Source organism: Chelmon rostratus, chromosome 13, assembly GCF_017976325.1.
Source record: "Chelmon rostratus isolate fCheRos1 chromosome 13, fCheRos1.pri, whole genome shotgun sequence".
Classification (NCBI taxonomy): domain Eukaryota; kingdom Metazoa; phylum Chordata; class Actinopteri; order Chaetodontiformes; family Chaetodontidae; genus Chelmon; species Chelmon rostratus.
Window position 1 is genome coordinate 16968856 of NC_055670.1, and position 14654 is coordinate 16983509.

The 14654-nt window shown below is 42.1% G+C and overlaps 1 protein-coding gene across 1 annotated transcript; it reads right to left on the reverse strand.

Annotated features, from left to right (window-relative positions):
* Window positions 1–683: 683 nt before the first annotated feature.
* On the reverse strand, window positions 684–10624 carry pou1f1 (POU class 1 homeobox 1). Its single transcript, XM_041951077.1, has 7 exons — window positions 10495–10624; window positions 8557–8718; window positions 7353–7451; window positions 2132–2395; window positions 1811–1975; window positions 1022–1082; window positions 684–924 (listed from the first exon to the last, which is right to left on the reverse strand). Exons 1-7 carry the CDS (start codon window positions 10622–10624, stop codon window positions 684–686), a joined length of 1122 nt encoding a protein of 373 aa, XP_041807011.1.
* Between the last annotated feature and the right edge of the window lie 4030 nt (window positions 10625–14654).

Genomic DNA, 14654 nt, shown 5'->3' on the forward strand with positions numbered 1-14654 from the left:
TTTGAAAGGCACAGGCTGATCTATATGAGTACTCATCTGCACTTTGGTGCTGATGGATTAAATTACGTCTGGTCTGTGTGGTTAATAGACTTTCAGCAAGCATGAGCAAACAAGGCACAGCCAAGATTCAGTGCATTTAAATGTGAGGCCTGGCGGCTGCTGCATCAAACCAGCAGATCACGTACGGTTAAAGAAAGCCTTTCGCCTTCACAGGTTAGAAACACTACTGGCTGCTCATCCACATTTATATTTTTGGAAAACTGGAATTTTTGGGGATATGAGAAGATTAAAATACCGTCAAGGAACATTTATAGTCAAGTTAATAAGAAACAGAAGAAAACCAGATTGTCTCTTCAAGTTAAGCTTTGGATTCAAATCAGAAACTGGCATTGCTCATGTTTTTATAGCAAAACTGTGGTGGAGTGTTGTTCAGGCTTTTTTCTGTTTGTTTTTGTCAGACTGACCATCACAGGATATAAATTCTCATCTGAATGTCAGATCGATGTTTGTAGTTGTTTTAAGAGTGTTAGCAGCTGCTTGATGCAGGATGAGGGCAGTATTTATTACTGTTTTGATGCTTCCTGTTGACTAAAATTTTCCCTCTACATGGTGAAAGGTTTTCTGTCGAGCATTTGATTTTTTTCACAGAGAACCTCCATCAGGCTGGAGGTGAACAGATGAAATCACGCCATGGGTCTTTGTGCTTTACTCATCTGTGGGATGCAGTTTGGGCTGATTTTGGTCAGACAGGAGGTGAGGTTGAGGCTGGTTTTGACACGTTTCTCTCTTTGCCGTCTGTTGCAGAACCAGACTCTGACCACCTCCTTCTCCAGATGCAGGCCTTTGGCTATCCGGGCGATTTCCTGAGAGGATGGCTTACTTTTTTCCATAAAGCTACGCTCCAGAGCCTCCTTAGCTCCGAGGCTGCAGCGGGGAACATGGGCAGGAGAAGAAAAGATGAACTCTATGAAACTAAACATTGTCTGGCATGCTGTGTATATTTGCTCCTTACAGCTGATACCTGATAGTTGTTCTCCTTTTCCTCTTCCGCTCATTCATCCCTATTTTATCATTGTACAAGGCTGCAGGAAGGAAGAACAATACTGTTACTTTGTGGTTTTGACGATTGAACTTTAATTACCGCAAAATCAAGTAACAGGTCAGCTGACTAATAATGCGAGTCACTGGCTGACTGAGTGATTGTTAGCTTAAGTTAACCTGCTGGACGAAAATGTCCCGAGTAATTGCTCATCTATGACCTTAGGAATAAATATAAGGGTCTCATATCTCATAAATCTAGTACTTCAGCAGCTAAATTGTTCTCAGCCAAAGAATCGGAACCCCTCCGAGGGGTCACGAGATTAATCTGAGGGTTCAGAAGAGCTCTACGATAGGAAAGAGAAAGAACATATTTCTGCAAATCTTTTATTATGAATCTTTTTAAAGCAGTTTCAGAAGAGTGTATTGAGAAGTCATGTGTAGATATTGGTTCATTTTCTAATATGGCAAAAGGTTGGGAATCAAAAGTGCATTTGTAACTTACAACCCAGATTCCAAAAAAAGGTGGGACGCTGTGCATAATGTAGTAAAAACACAATGCATTCATTTCCAACTGAGTTGTGTTTACTGACAACGGTTTTACAAATTGTTCCAGAGCCCATGTAGTAATATCCTTTACTCAATCATGTGTTCACACAGTGGTGAACCTCGCTCCATCCCTCGAGATGAGATAACCAGGTAAAGATTATGTTCAGATAAATACTCTAAATGGAGGCTGATGGGGAGGGGTGGATGCGTGTGTGTGACTCACCTCCAGCTAGCTCGGCTTCGTCAAGCCATTTAGCCAGGATGGCCTTGAGTTTGCAGGCGTTCTTAAAGCTCAGCTGCAGATTTTCAAAGCGGCAGATCGTAGTCTGGCTGAACTCTGAACCGTGCACTGCAGCGAGAGCTTCGCCTACATTAGTCTGCGTGTAGCCTTGCGGTCAAAATGACACAGAAAAAGAAATACTTTATAGAGCGATCACAATCGGAGATGCAGCATGGCGAGTGCAGCAACAGAAGCATCTGTGGTAAAGGTATCCAACTGGTGCAATTAGATAGTGGTACAAGTCATTTTAGTGATAATACTCACCAAGTTTGATCCTCCGTATTTTGAAGTCGTTGGCAAACATCTCCAGCTCTCGGATCTGTGGGGAGTCCATGGCAGGGGCATCTTCTGGGTCCCGCATGCTCTTCCTTTGGGCGTCAGTTTTCATCTCTACAACACTGGGGCCCCCAGGGGCCTCATCAGTCGAGAGGAAGGCCGAGGGCAGTGAGGAGAAACCATGGCTTAATGCACAGGAACCGCTACTTAGACCATGATCCGGAAACTTGTACAAGCAAGGAGTTAGAGACCCTGGAGGGGTAGACAGAGGGAGAGAGAGGCCGGGCAGAGAGGAAAATTAGCTGGAAAGAGTCACAAGGGAGTCAGACTGTCAAAAGGGTACTGAAAGCAGCATGGCCACGATTCCCACGTGTATTCTGAGAGCCTTTCTTTCGACAGCACAAAAAGTCTTGACGTGACCCCTTGAGACACACTCGGGAATAAAAACTGCTGGAATCTACAAGCTAGTTTTTCTTATCTTTTTCTTTGTTCATTATTCTGCTCTGATAGCCAATATACGGTATTTTTCATATAAATGTGACCATTTCCATCCGCTCATCAAACACTGAGATCTTTCACCTCAATTTTTAACTAAATGAGAAAACCATCTGTGAAACCACATGTAGATCGTGACCCTGAGCCAGGTCCCATTCACATTCTGACAAGTGCTCAGATCATTTGAATGTGTTTTCATGAACAGGTATTTCTCTGTGCTTTATTTATCTCCGCAGCGGACCCATAATTGAACATGCATCACATCACAACATCACATTTCTTCCCAGAATGCTCTTATCCTTGGCCTCATTCTCGCCACACAAAGATGAGCTCACCTCTTTGATTTGAAATTCTCTTCTCCATAGAAACCCTTTTTAAACCAGTTTGCCACACAGGCTACGACCTTCATATTAAAGATTCTTATGTCTGTGGGTGGACGTCAGTGCTGATTGGTTAGATGCAGAGCTGGTGGCTGAAGCTGCTGTTGCCAGTATTAATGACAGATTACTGCCAGAGTACCAGATGGGTGTTCGACCAATCAAAATTTGGAATACGATGCTTCTCAGCACAACAACACTCTGCACAGCTGCTGTGGAGGAAAAAACAACCGCATTCATCAGTTGTGCCATCACACTCGACATACTATAGGAGCAGAAAACATGCAAAACCCAATTTAAAGTCTGACAGCAGCCAAATGTTGCCTTCTATTCACTCTGAACTATCCCACGAAGATTGCTTCATCCAGTAATCAACATGACTGGAACGTTATCTATAATGAGCAATGCAACACTCCCATCTTGTGTTAGTGGGATTGTAGTGCAGCGCAGACTGTTCTGCAAGTGCAAAACCTGAACTTGCAGATCCAGTGATTTAAGATTTTTGCGTTCTCTTGTTATTTATCAGAGATACTAGATGGAGGTTGCATATAGAGGCCATGCACAGCCAGATTATCAAGTACATCCAGCTAAAGGTCTAATACATCATCGCTGCAACAGATCCTACCAGCATGAAGGTTATAATTCTCAGTTTCAACTTTATGAAGGCGGTGCTCTTACACTGTATTGTTCTATACCGTTTCTAATATTTTCTCCACAACATAAGGGTAAACTGAATATTAGAAAGTGTCACACAGCTTTCATCACACCTGAAGGCTAAACCCTTTATCTGTTTTGCTCAGGGCTATAATATTTGCATCTATCTACTCGGCCGATCAGGACGAGCCTATGTAATCCTACAAGTCCATGTGAATTGAGCATGTGTAGAACATCTTTTCTACAGAACCCTAGGTAACAACATGTCCATGAAAGCCTTGTCTGAAACTCTGACATAGCTAAATACTTCCTGACATCAGCAGCGTTAGAGCCATTCTGGACTCTCCCTGGAGCAATACAGTGGTAGAAACAGTAAAGAGTAGCGGTGAAAAGGATTGTGTCATTGACCCGCTGAATTGTTCAGTTGGATCTATACAGCAGTTGGAGGGCAATATGGCAGATTCTACACTGAAACTGTATGCATCAGTGATTTTCTCCTGTCCTGAAGGTGTCAGGGAGAGGTTCGACTCTCTTAGGATCTCTTTTAAAGTCTAGGAGGCAGAATCTAGGTACAGTGTACGTCTGCCTTCCTGCAATCGCCTTAACATTAACATCAGAAAAGAATCCCTGCACCTTATTTGTTTATTATTGGTGAGGAGGGATTCTGGGGGAAAACTCTTTACCCCTGACAACTTCAGCAGCTCTTTTGGGGAACGTTGGTTCAGCTTGAGGCATCCCACTCTCCTTACCATGCTGGGGGAAGAGTGAAGGCTTCGTTTGGTCTCTGCACGGATGCTCCCTGAGGAGCGAACATACAGCTATGCTGCGGTGCACACAGCCGCTGTTTGTGTACTGTGGAGACAGACTGGACAGCAAAGCCTCTTTCAAAACACATGTGGGCTCGGAGGGTTTGTGAACACACCTAACAAGCCTTTGTGTACATGGATATGGAACCTCTGGCTGTTACACTGTACATGTGCACCATCCAAAGAGTGTGGCAGCTTTATGCTGAGCAAAGACAGAAAGCAAACAACCTGACAAATGTACGAACCTCATGTTGTGGACAACACGCTGAAGCCACAGTATTTACTTTTCTCACACTTTGAAGTTGTTGCCACTGTCTTCGCAAACAGATGCCTATTTACACAGCAGATGGGAAGAAATACAGTTGGAGATGTGTTGGGCCAAATAATGAATGTAAGTCCATATCCTCTCTCATTTTAGCTCAGTTTTGGTCTCCACCATCTACTGGGGAAAATATCTGCTTATTTAGCTGCAAAATGCTTCGCTGTGTGCCATGTGCTCGGCAGGCGGCGACCAGCATCAGCCTGCTTTTGCCGTAGTGGCTGAAAACAAGGTTAACGGAGCAGAGGAGGATGAAAAGCTGCAGATAGCCGAGAGGAACTGCAGAGTTGATTACTGTGAGCTCATAAAGCCACACCTTTCACACTGCACTTCCATTCATTCATTTGATCCATTGTTACCATAAAAAAATAGATTAGTGCAGCTTTAAAAAATGAAAGGGCCAATCTCTTCCCTGACCTTGTCTCATCCAGTTCACGTAATTACAGAAGTCTATTTAATGCTATTAACTCTGTTGCTGCCCGTTCCTCTGAAATATCCTCCTGCTGGGAGCTGTTGCTGACCGCTTTGAATCAGTTTCATGTTGTGATTTCGTCACATGGACTCCACCACACGCACACTTGATGTGCCTTTTATTGAATTTCTTCAAAGAGGTTTTACGCAGTTGGTCTTCTAATTGTTAATACTTCGTCTATTTCAAGCTAAGCTACATCCTTTTGTCCTTCATAATCATCTTCCAATGGATCCATTTACCTTTCTTTACTAAGCATGACGATGAATGCTGCAAACTAGCTGACTGACAGAAACAGAGTTCATTAAAGTGACAAACGACCTCCTGACGGTCATAAACGTGGCCAGCTGTTTAGCTTTAATCCTAATGTATTTCAGCTCGGCCTTTAACACTGCAGACCACCTAATTTTATTAGAGCATTTACAAGAGCGGGTCGATGTCACCGGGCCTACACTCGAGTGGTTAAAATCCTGCTTTTTAACAGTCTTGTCTGTTAAATGAAGCAACCCCATTTCCTCTGCAAAGTTAATTGCTCTGTGCACCCAGGGTTACATTTTAGGTCATTTTGTCTTTGGTCTGTATTTGTGCCCACTTGATTATATTGTACGAAATTCTTATAGTTGAATTATACTTAGAAATACATCAGAAATTAAATTATTTTTTATCTACCTCAGGCTTTGAAAGGCGTTTTATGTCCTCATTCTTTCTCTTTTTTGTCTTGGCTCAGTTTTTCATTATTTTCTAATTATTCAGAGGGATTAGTATGCAGTACACCTGTACAGTGACGTCCTCTCTAATAGATTCTACTTGTTGGATACGTCTGGGTGTTTCTTGTGGTCTGTGTTCATCACTGTCATCACTGATCCTGAGTTGCTACAGACTCAAACAGAAGAAAAAAACATTGTCCCTGACTCACTCAGTGCCTGCACAGCAACAATTACTGCTTTAAAGTGATTTAACAGAAGAAGGAACGATGGTGTTCCTTTACTGACGAGTATAATGTCTCTTGAAAGACAAAAACAAAGCTGCTCCATTACAGCAAATGCATTTATGTGCATACCTGTCCTCATAACCTGTTCTCATTGTGGATATACATTTTCTATATTCCTGCACAACCTGCTAGCATTACAGTTTATACACTTTACTTTTACCGTGCACCTGCCTACCACAGTATAATATTCTATTTTATCTTATGTTACTGCTATATTCAAGATGTTGCACTATTCTATGTCTTGGGTTCTAATTAGATTTTACTGAGGTGACTGTTTTTTTCTATACATATGAGCATTGATGGAGAGGAGTTTCATTGGCGACACTTCACTGTAACTGTTCAAGTGCATATGACAACAAAGAACCTGTCTTGACTACTTGTTAAGCAGTGAACACTCAAAAACTATTCAGATTAGATTAACAGTGGTCCCATTAGAAAGCCGTCTGGCACCATGAGCAAACCACCAATCAACTGTCATCACATTCGGATTCAAATGTTGCTTAATCGTCAATGGTTCTTGACATTACCTTTATATACGTCCCGCCCACTTCAAACCAGTTAAAAAAAGGCCAGATAAACACAGAAATACAGAACTCCCTCATGTGAAATCCCCAGAACACTTCCAGGTTTGTCAGAAAGTGTAATATTGAACCACATCACTCTTCGTCATGTGTCATTGCATATCTTGCTCACACTACTATGTTAGCTTTAATACGAAATGTTGCAAAATAGGGAGCTACTTTTTATTCAGATTAGTTAACTGTTAACTGCATTGCTAAATGTCGACTGTCAAGTCTCGTGCCATGAAGAAAACAGAAACACCGCTCCTCCTGACTGTTTTCACATAGCCAGGAAGTGGCAGTCTTCTTTGACAGTTACGTTGAACAAGTGTGCTAAAGAGCCAAGGCGCTGGGCAAAACAATCAAGTCTGAATTGATTTTAACTGCTGGCAAATTTAAAATTAAATGGGAATAAACCAATTGTCTGCTCAATTTAGTCGCTTTAACTGCAGGCTAGGACCGGCACTGATTATTTATTTGTGTGTCTGTGTGTGTGTGTGTGATAGACTGATAGTGAGAGTGTGTATCTGATCATTACCTTGCAATGGGTTTGCACCGCTCACCATGTTAGGGTGAGGGACACCACATGTCTGCAGGATACGAGTCTGAGAAATACTGGCAGAGAGCATCTCCTGAGCTACAGAGAGAGAGAGAGAGAGAGGCCTTCATTATCATAATCATATTCACCGTTACCCTTGTAACGTCTTTGTCTGCACAACAATCATCATCAAAACCTCTATCATAGTCATCATTCGTTCGCCATTGTAATACCACCGTGACTCTGGATTTTTGATTTGATTGGTCAATGATGATAACTCTGCGTCCATTTCTGTGATCACACCTGGGGATGGCAGTGCTTTCAGGATGCAGATCGTGACCAGGTAATGTCAACACATCGAGCTGAATAATTTAGTGGCAGGCCACCTCAGACTGTGGATTTTGAGACTCAATTTCAAAAGTGAATTGGTTTGTGCCAGGTTGGTTAGAAGAAAGAAGAAGAAGAAGAAGAAGAAATCACCTCTTTATTATCTTCATCCAAATCACAATTACTATCAACGTTCTTATCAATTAAAGCACCACCAATTGTATTTGCTGCTAAATGACATAGAAAATAATTCGAATCAATCACTGCTGTAACTAATAATTATATCAATATATCGACAATTAATAGTTCTGTAAGATGTCAGACAATAATGGGCAAACAATTAATGACACTCCTCTATGACATCTTCAAATTGCTTGTTTTGTCTGATATAAAACAGATGAAAGAAGAATATTCTCAAATCTGGAGTAAGAAAATATTTGCCATGTGTGCTTAATAAATTAGTTAAATGATCAATTTACCATCAGAATTGCGAGAAAGGTGTGTGTGTGTGTAGGATTTAGTGACATCTAGTGGTGAGGTTGCAGTTTGCAACAAACTGAATACACCTCACCTCATTGCTCCCTTTCAAAGTGTGTAGGAGAACCTATGATGGGCATGAAACCCAAAAGGTGTTCTCCAGAGTCAGTGTTTAGTTTGTCCATGCTGGGCTACTGTAGAAACATGGTGGTGCAACTCTGTGGAAGAGGACCTGCTCCCTCTGTAGATATAAAGAGCTCCTTCTAAGGTAACAAAAACATAATGATTCTTATTTTTAGGTGATGATACACTCATGATGACGGACCAATGAATCCCCCTAAATCTTACACATCCGGTCCTTTAAGTGCAGTCCTGCACAAATGCCATCACCACCACTCACCTGCCATCATGCCGTAGGTGGCCTGCTGGTTGCTGTAGTGACAGGGGGTGACCGGGTAATGTAGGCTCGGGGGGGCGTTGCCAAGAGCGTTGCCGAGGGACGAGGTGGACAGGTGCATGTGTGAGCGCTTGGCGGACTGACCCAGGGACAGCCCGGATGATACTGATGGAGACAAATGAGGTTACAGTCTGAGCGGAGAGCAACAAATCAGCGAGCTAAGGCCCGGAGAGATGTCTGAGCTTGGATCTGATTTGAGTAGAGCTCAGCTTTAACGGCAGTTCAGACAAGAGTTTAACTTTGAAAAGTATTCTTCTATCTTAACAGCTGCTGTGTGTTTGCATAAGATCTTTAAATTTGACTTCATAACAAGTTGGTTCTGAAAGTGCCTCTGAACTAACATTAACATCATGGACATGCAGTTTCTCACACACACTAAAACTCTGCACTGAAAACCCATTAAAGATATTCTTTTGCTAATCTAATCAGACACATAACGTAAACCATCGTGCCTAGCTTTGCTCATAAAGAAATGTCCATCATATCAGACAGAAAAGGACAGAAAGGATGAATGAGGATGAATATTTGAGAAATATCACTCTGATATGAACAGAGACAGATGTGATGACAGTCTGAGTGGATTTATTCTTTAAACAAGAGACTGGAGGGAACCATAGAATTAGATGCTAATACAGCTTTAAATACTCTATAACAACAGTTGACATTTGACAGAAATCCTAAATCCCAACTATATTCAGACTTTTCTTTACAACATCTGTTTCTGTGGATGCTAAGTGTATTTAAATACAGTTGCTATAACATTGCTCGGGTCATGTCCTCTGCTAATTGCATAATTATTCATGTGTTCGTCTTCGTGTGCAGCTTGGTGTTCACTTCAGACACTAATGCATGAGTCCTGGTATTGCTAAGATGCACCAATGCTCATGTGCAGACAGTATCTGTGTTCTCCACTGTCACACATAATGATTCCACCCAGACTGTCTCAAACGTCAATAAAAAAATACTCTGCCACTGAGGACCTACAATCCTGTTGTAAATGCTATTTTTGCTTCTTTCTTTATTACATATTTTATTACATTTGCCCTTCATTTTTATAATACACCAGGTAAATATTTCAATGCAGCAACGCAGCATCCTCAAAATTCCACATACAATGTTGTCTGAGGAGAAAAATCCATTTTATGTAAAGATACGTTTGACCTGCTGCTATTTAAATGTTTCGTGTGACTAATGTTCTGCATGATGTAATCCACTCTATTCTCAGCTATAACAATCAGGCACTGAAACCCCAGGAAGTTTCTTCACAATGCTCCGTTGTGAAAAAGACCTTGGGGAGTTTGTCAAACTGATAAAACATCCTCAAAGCAATTATCCACTGAGTAGAGACAGCTGGGCAAAACCAGATGATTAGATGATTTACATAATTTCGATTGGCTTTGAATAAATGTATTTTTTTTAAATCCAATTCATCCTCCCCATTGCCTGAGAACACAACTGTGTGCGATAAGGAGGCATAAGCAGGACGTGGGCGAGCATGGTTGGGTCAAGTAGAGGTCTATGGGAGCAACTTGCAGCCTCACATGAGACATAACTCGGTTGCACCACCGATTGATGGGACTTCCTATGTAATCCATAGCTTAATCACTAGCGACCCAAGCATCCCTGCCAGCGCCTATTCACGTGTAGCTTCCCGAGGCTGAAGTGGGAGACTGAAGTGGCTGTGAGAGGACTGTCATCCTGCAGCTGGGATTTAACATCATGACAACGGCATGTGGGTTCTGATCCATATTGCTCAGGCCCTTCAAACATCCATTCTTCAGTGTTTGCGTAACAGATTTGGCAAAAGTGAAGCGCCCAAGAAGAGAACGCAGCAGGAGAAAATATGTTTACTGGACAGAAGGCCACTCGAGGCCAGCTTACCTGGAGAAACCTTGCTGTGAGCATGGGAGGTGGTTGGCAGGCAGTCACCTGCTGAGGCGTGGTGCATGAGGATTGGCAAGGGCGAATCTACCGCAAGTGGGGAGAAAGAGTCGAACGCCTGGCACGCCATTCTTCTCTGGCCTTCTTCGAGCTTCTAGCACTGAAGTTTGCCGCACTCCCTTAATTAGTCTCTTTGCTTTGTCCTCTCTTGCTGTATTCGGTCTTGTAGCCGTCCTGCGTCTTCTCTTGTACCGTCTCCTTGAAATCTGTCTCCTTTCCTTCCTTTGTTGTATGCTGTCTTACTTCGCCTTGCCTCCCCTTGTTCCGCCTCGTCTTTATCTTGCTGCGTCTCGTCTTCTGTCACCCCTCGTGTCGCCTCCTTTTCTCGTCCTTTTCAACCTGTCACAGTCAAACGTGGGTAGAAAACTGGGTGGAAAACTGTGAGAGGTTACCTTTATTTTTCCTCAAAGATAAATGGATGTAAGCACTTCAGCCAGAACTCTTCACAGATTTAGGCACATCTGCACCCTCAGTCAAGACCCCCGGAGATGAATGGTGATGAGCCTCAGGTTCAAGTTAAGTCATGTTTCTCAGCTGCTGAGTTTTCTCTCATTAGGGCCTCTGCAGTGCATGTCCCTGTCTCTTTTCCTCTATTATAGATGCAGATAAACCAGTGTCTGTCATGCCCTCAACATTTTGCCGCCCTTGTCTACTGCAGGTATTTATATCCCACCCACCTACAACTAACCACCCCTCTCCCGACCTATGAGGCCCCCCTATTTCCTATCAAGCTGCTCACCCCCACCTACCAAACTCATGTCAGTGCTGTTATTACTTGTGTTTGTTCTTACCTGCGTCCTCTTCATCCCGTTTCCAAATCCAGGATTAGGGTACAGGGCGGCTGAGAAACCCGATCCCCTCCTCTCCTCTTCCCCCCCTCGCTATCTCTCCGTCTCTCTCCCTGATTACAGGGTTGTGTTGCCGTTGCAATGGGAAAGTAAAGTGAACGCTCATTAAAACAAGAAAGACACAGTTTTTGTGTGATAATAGACAATGCTTTATTTTAATTGAGTGTATCCCTCGACCAAGCACGACTTGGAAAAACACACTGGTTTTACTGCAGACACTGAAGTGCCTTGCAGGATCTTTTGAGCGTAAATTAGATGTGTTTTTTGTTTTTGTATGGACCTGGAGCTTGACCTGGAAGTCAGGAGCCCTGCTTTAGCCCTACCTCTTTAGCCCACAATCCAAAAACTCATGTCGCATTATCTCAGCGCGAGCCGAAGAATGGGTTAGCATTGTTTCGCTGCGGTGTCCATATTGTGTTGGATGCAGAGCGCTCCAGGTGACGACAAGAGGTCTCATCGGGGAGGATAAAGGTTAATCTGAGGAGTGTAGCCACCATGTGCACTCTGTTGTGTCTGTTTGTGTTTGTGTTTATCCTGGACTCTGCTTCACTATTGTTGATGTAGGTGGGCAGCAGGTGGAAAATAGCTTGTGGGTGGCAGGCACGATTCAGCTTGCTGAAGCATGCAGTTTAAATTTGGTGTGGATGCACTTCTTGGCAATGTCTCTCCTCAACAATGGTTTTAAAAAATGTATTGTGCCTAAAGGTTATTTTCTTTTTTTTTTGATGGTCTATGAACTTCAGTTTGACTCAAACATAAAGAAAGAGTCTTAAAAGAAACACCTCTTACTTACAGCTAAAATGTGTCACATTTACAGACATTAAAGTCCAAATATAAATCCAAATGCTGATAACGTGGAGTCACTTTTTCTGCCCCTCTTTCAACATGCAGCGCTGAGAGATGTGCATCTTCAGTCGGTCATTTGATTAACACAAAACACAATAACACTGCGCGCTGATAAAGAAAGCCTCTGTGACGAATAGCCGAGCAAATCGAACCGGACTTCAGCAAATCTCATTTCTCCAGAGCTGGTTTGAAATAACCATAAACCGAATTCCTGATATGAAGAAGACAACTGAATGTAATGGTGTGTGACAATAGAAGGAGAAAAAAAAATCTCACCAGCAGCAGTATCATCCTTAAAATACTTCTCTCTCTTCTTTCATTTCAGCCAACTACTCCCACTCAGGCTAAAGACCATCCTCCCTGCTGGCGAATGCAGGCTTATTTTTACACATAGAGACTGAGCCACCTCTGTTTTCTATCAATCTGCACCCTGGTGTAACTCTCCCCAAATTCAACAGCAGGTCATTAAAGTAATCCTTCAGCAATTTTGACTTTACATGAAATAAGATCAGACTAATAATCCTTCATAATTATTAAATAACAACAGGAACAAAGATTCATACACAACATGCAGGTTGTGTGTGTGTCCACCTCTCTCTCTGTGTTTGTGTGTGCTTATATTTTTCCTTTCATTTCCATGTGTGCACACCATTATTGTGGTAAAACTGACAAATGTGTAGATCAGCCTGTAAGCCACTGATGGTGTAACAGCCTGCTGAGATGACTCAAAGTCCATGCAATGGTAACTGTAGCTGCAACAAAAACACCAAAAAGACCACTACGATTGAGAAAATCTGCGTTAAAATATCATGTTCAGTTTCTATGCTGGACTGAACTGATCAGATGTGGTCAGTGTTGTCTCTCTCTGATCTGATGAGTATCGTTTTCACGTTGCAGAGGTTGGGTCTAATTAATGGATATATCTTACCCTGAAATGGCTCCACTGTAACGCTTGTTTTTGCTGCAGACAAGGATATAAAACAGTTCTATTGTTATCATGACAAATAAACTGCAACTAAACAGTTTCAGAGGTGACACACAAAACACTTGCACATATTGCAACTGCAGTATTTGAGAAGAAAAATGGCCAAATGTCATAATATATTTATTTCCGCTGTTTTAAAATAACAACAAATGGAAGCTTCAAAGAGAGCGGATCAAACTTGAGTAGAGCGAATGTGCTTTTCGATGGGTTAAAAAAAGATAATGAAAGGCTGAGGGAGCGGAAAAGGCAAACCTTTCCCATGAATAGACAAGTAGACACACACACACACACACACACACACACATGCATATGCACATAAAGAGCCTAAACTTAATTAGTGAAGAGACCATGAGTCAAAGGGGTTCTCTTGAAGCACCTGTCCTAGGTCCCCTTCCTCATCCTCCCTCCCCTTCACACACACACACACACACACACACACACACACACACACACACACATGCAAGTAAATACGGTGTTCCAATGTTGACAACTGGACTGTTATTCTCATCTCTTATCCTGACAATAAAAGTGTGTTTTAACAACCACAAAAAGAGAAGTATGCAAACATATTTCCCGCCCCACCACACACACACACACACACGCGCACAAACACACACACACACACACACTCAGACGACCACTGATCCCATCCAGTGATGCAGTGGGAACAGAGTGCGGTGACACATTCTCACAGGTATCACATCCATTCATACAGTGTACCAGGTGGACTGTGTGTGTGTGTGTTTGCGTGTGTCTGTGTGCATGTGTGAAAACGAGATGCGCAATACACTTGCGTGCGTGTGTGCTTGTCTGTTTGAAGAAAAGATCATGACCCTTTACGCCACATAAAACTGCAATAAACAACAGCACCATGACACAGTTTGTAAAAAACTTAATTGCCTGTTCATTAGCAGTTTAGCAGCCTTTAATGGAAAGACACAGTGTGTGTGTGTGTGTGTGTGTGTGTGTGTTTCCATGCATCATTGTACTATAACACCCAATGAACAATGTAAACACTGGAGTGTTAACAATTTTAAGAAAAAATCAAATTCTACTCATTTCTGTCAAAATTAAATTCCCTGTTGACGAAGCTAAAAAGACCAATTATGTACACTAATATAAATTCTTGTTTGATAACTTAGAGTTTATTCTAAAGCATTACCATATAATCTCATAAATCTAGCCAATTTTTTTATAAATGATAAATGCATAAATTTTTCAGATCAGCTTTCATATTCCTTGGTTTTTATAGCAAAATATGTAAAAGCTTAGACGTGCCATTACCGAGTAAACTATTTGAAGTTTAAGCAGCTAATGCAGTGTGAAGCAGAAAGTGGTTTATTCCAGATGTCAAAGATCTTTCTCAGCTAACAAAACTTAAAGTGACTGCAGCTTGAGGTTTTCACTCGAGAAAGAATTTC

Bases quoted from the DNA above. Each gene is read 5' to 3' on its own strand.
- pou1f1 (XM_041951077.1), bottom strand. From the start codon at position 10,624: ATGGCGTGCCAGGCGTTCGACTCTTTCTCCCCACTTGCGGTAGATTCG. The intron at 8,719-10,494 runs GTAAGCTGGCCT...TGTCTCCATCAG, and splicing joins TCACAGCAAGGTTTCTCCAG to TATCATCCGGGCTGTCCCTG. The intron at 2,396-7,352 runs GTAATGATCAGA...CTACCCCTCCAG, and splicing joins CGGTGCAAACCCATTGCAAG to GGTCTCTAACTCCTTGCTTG.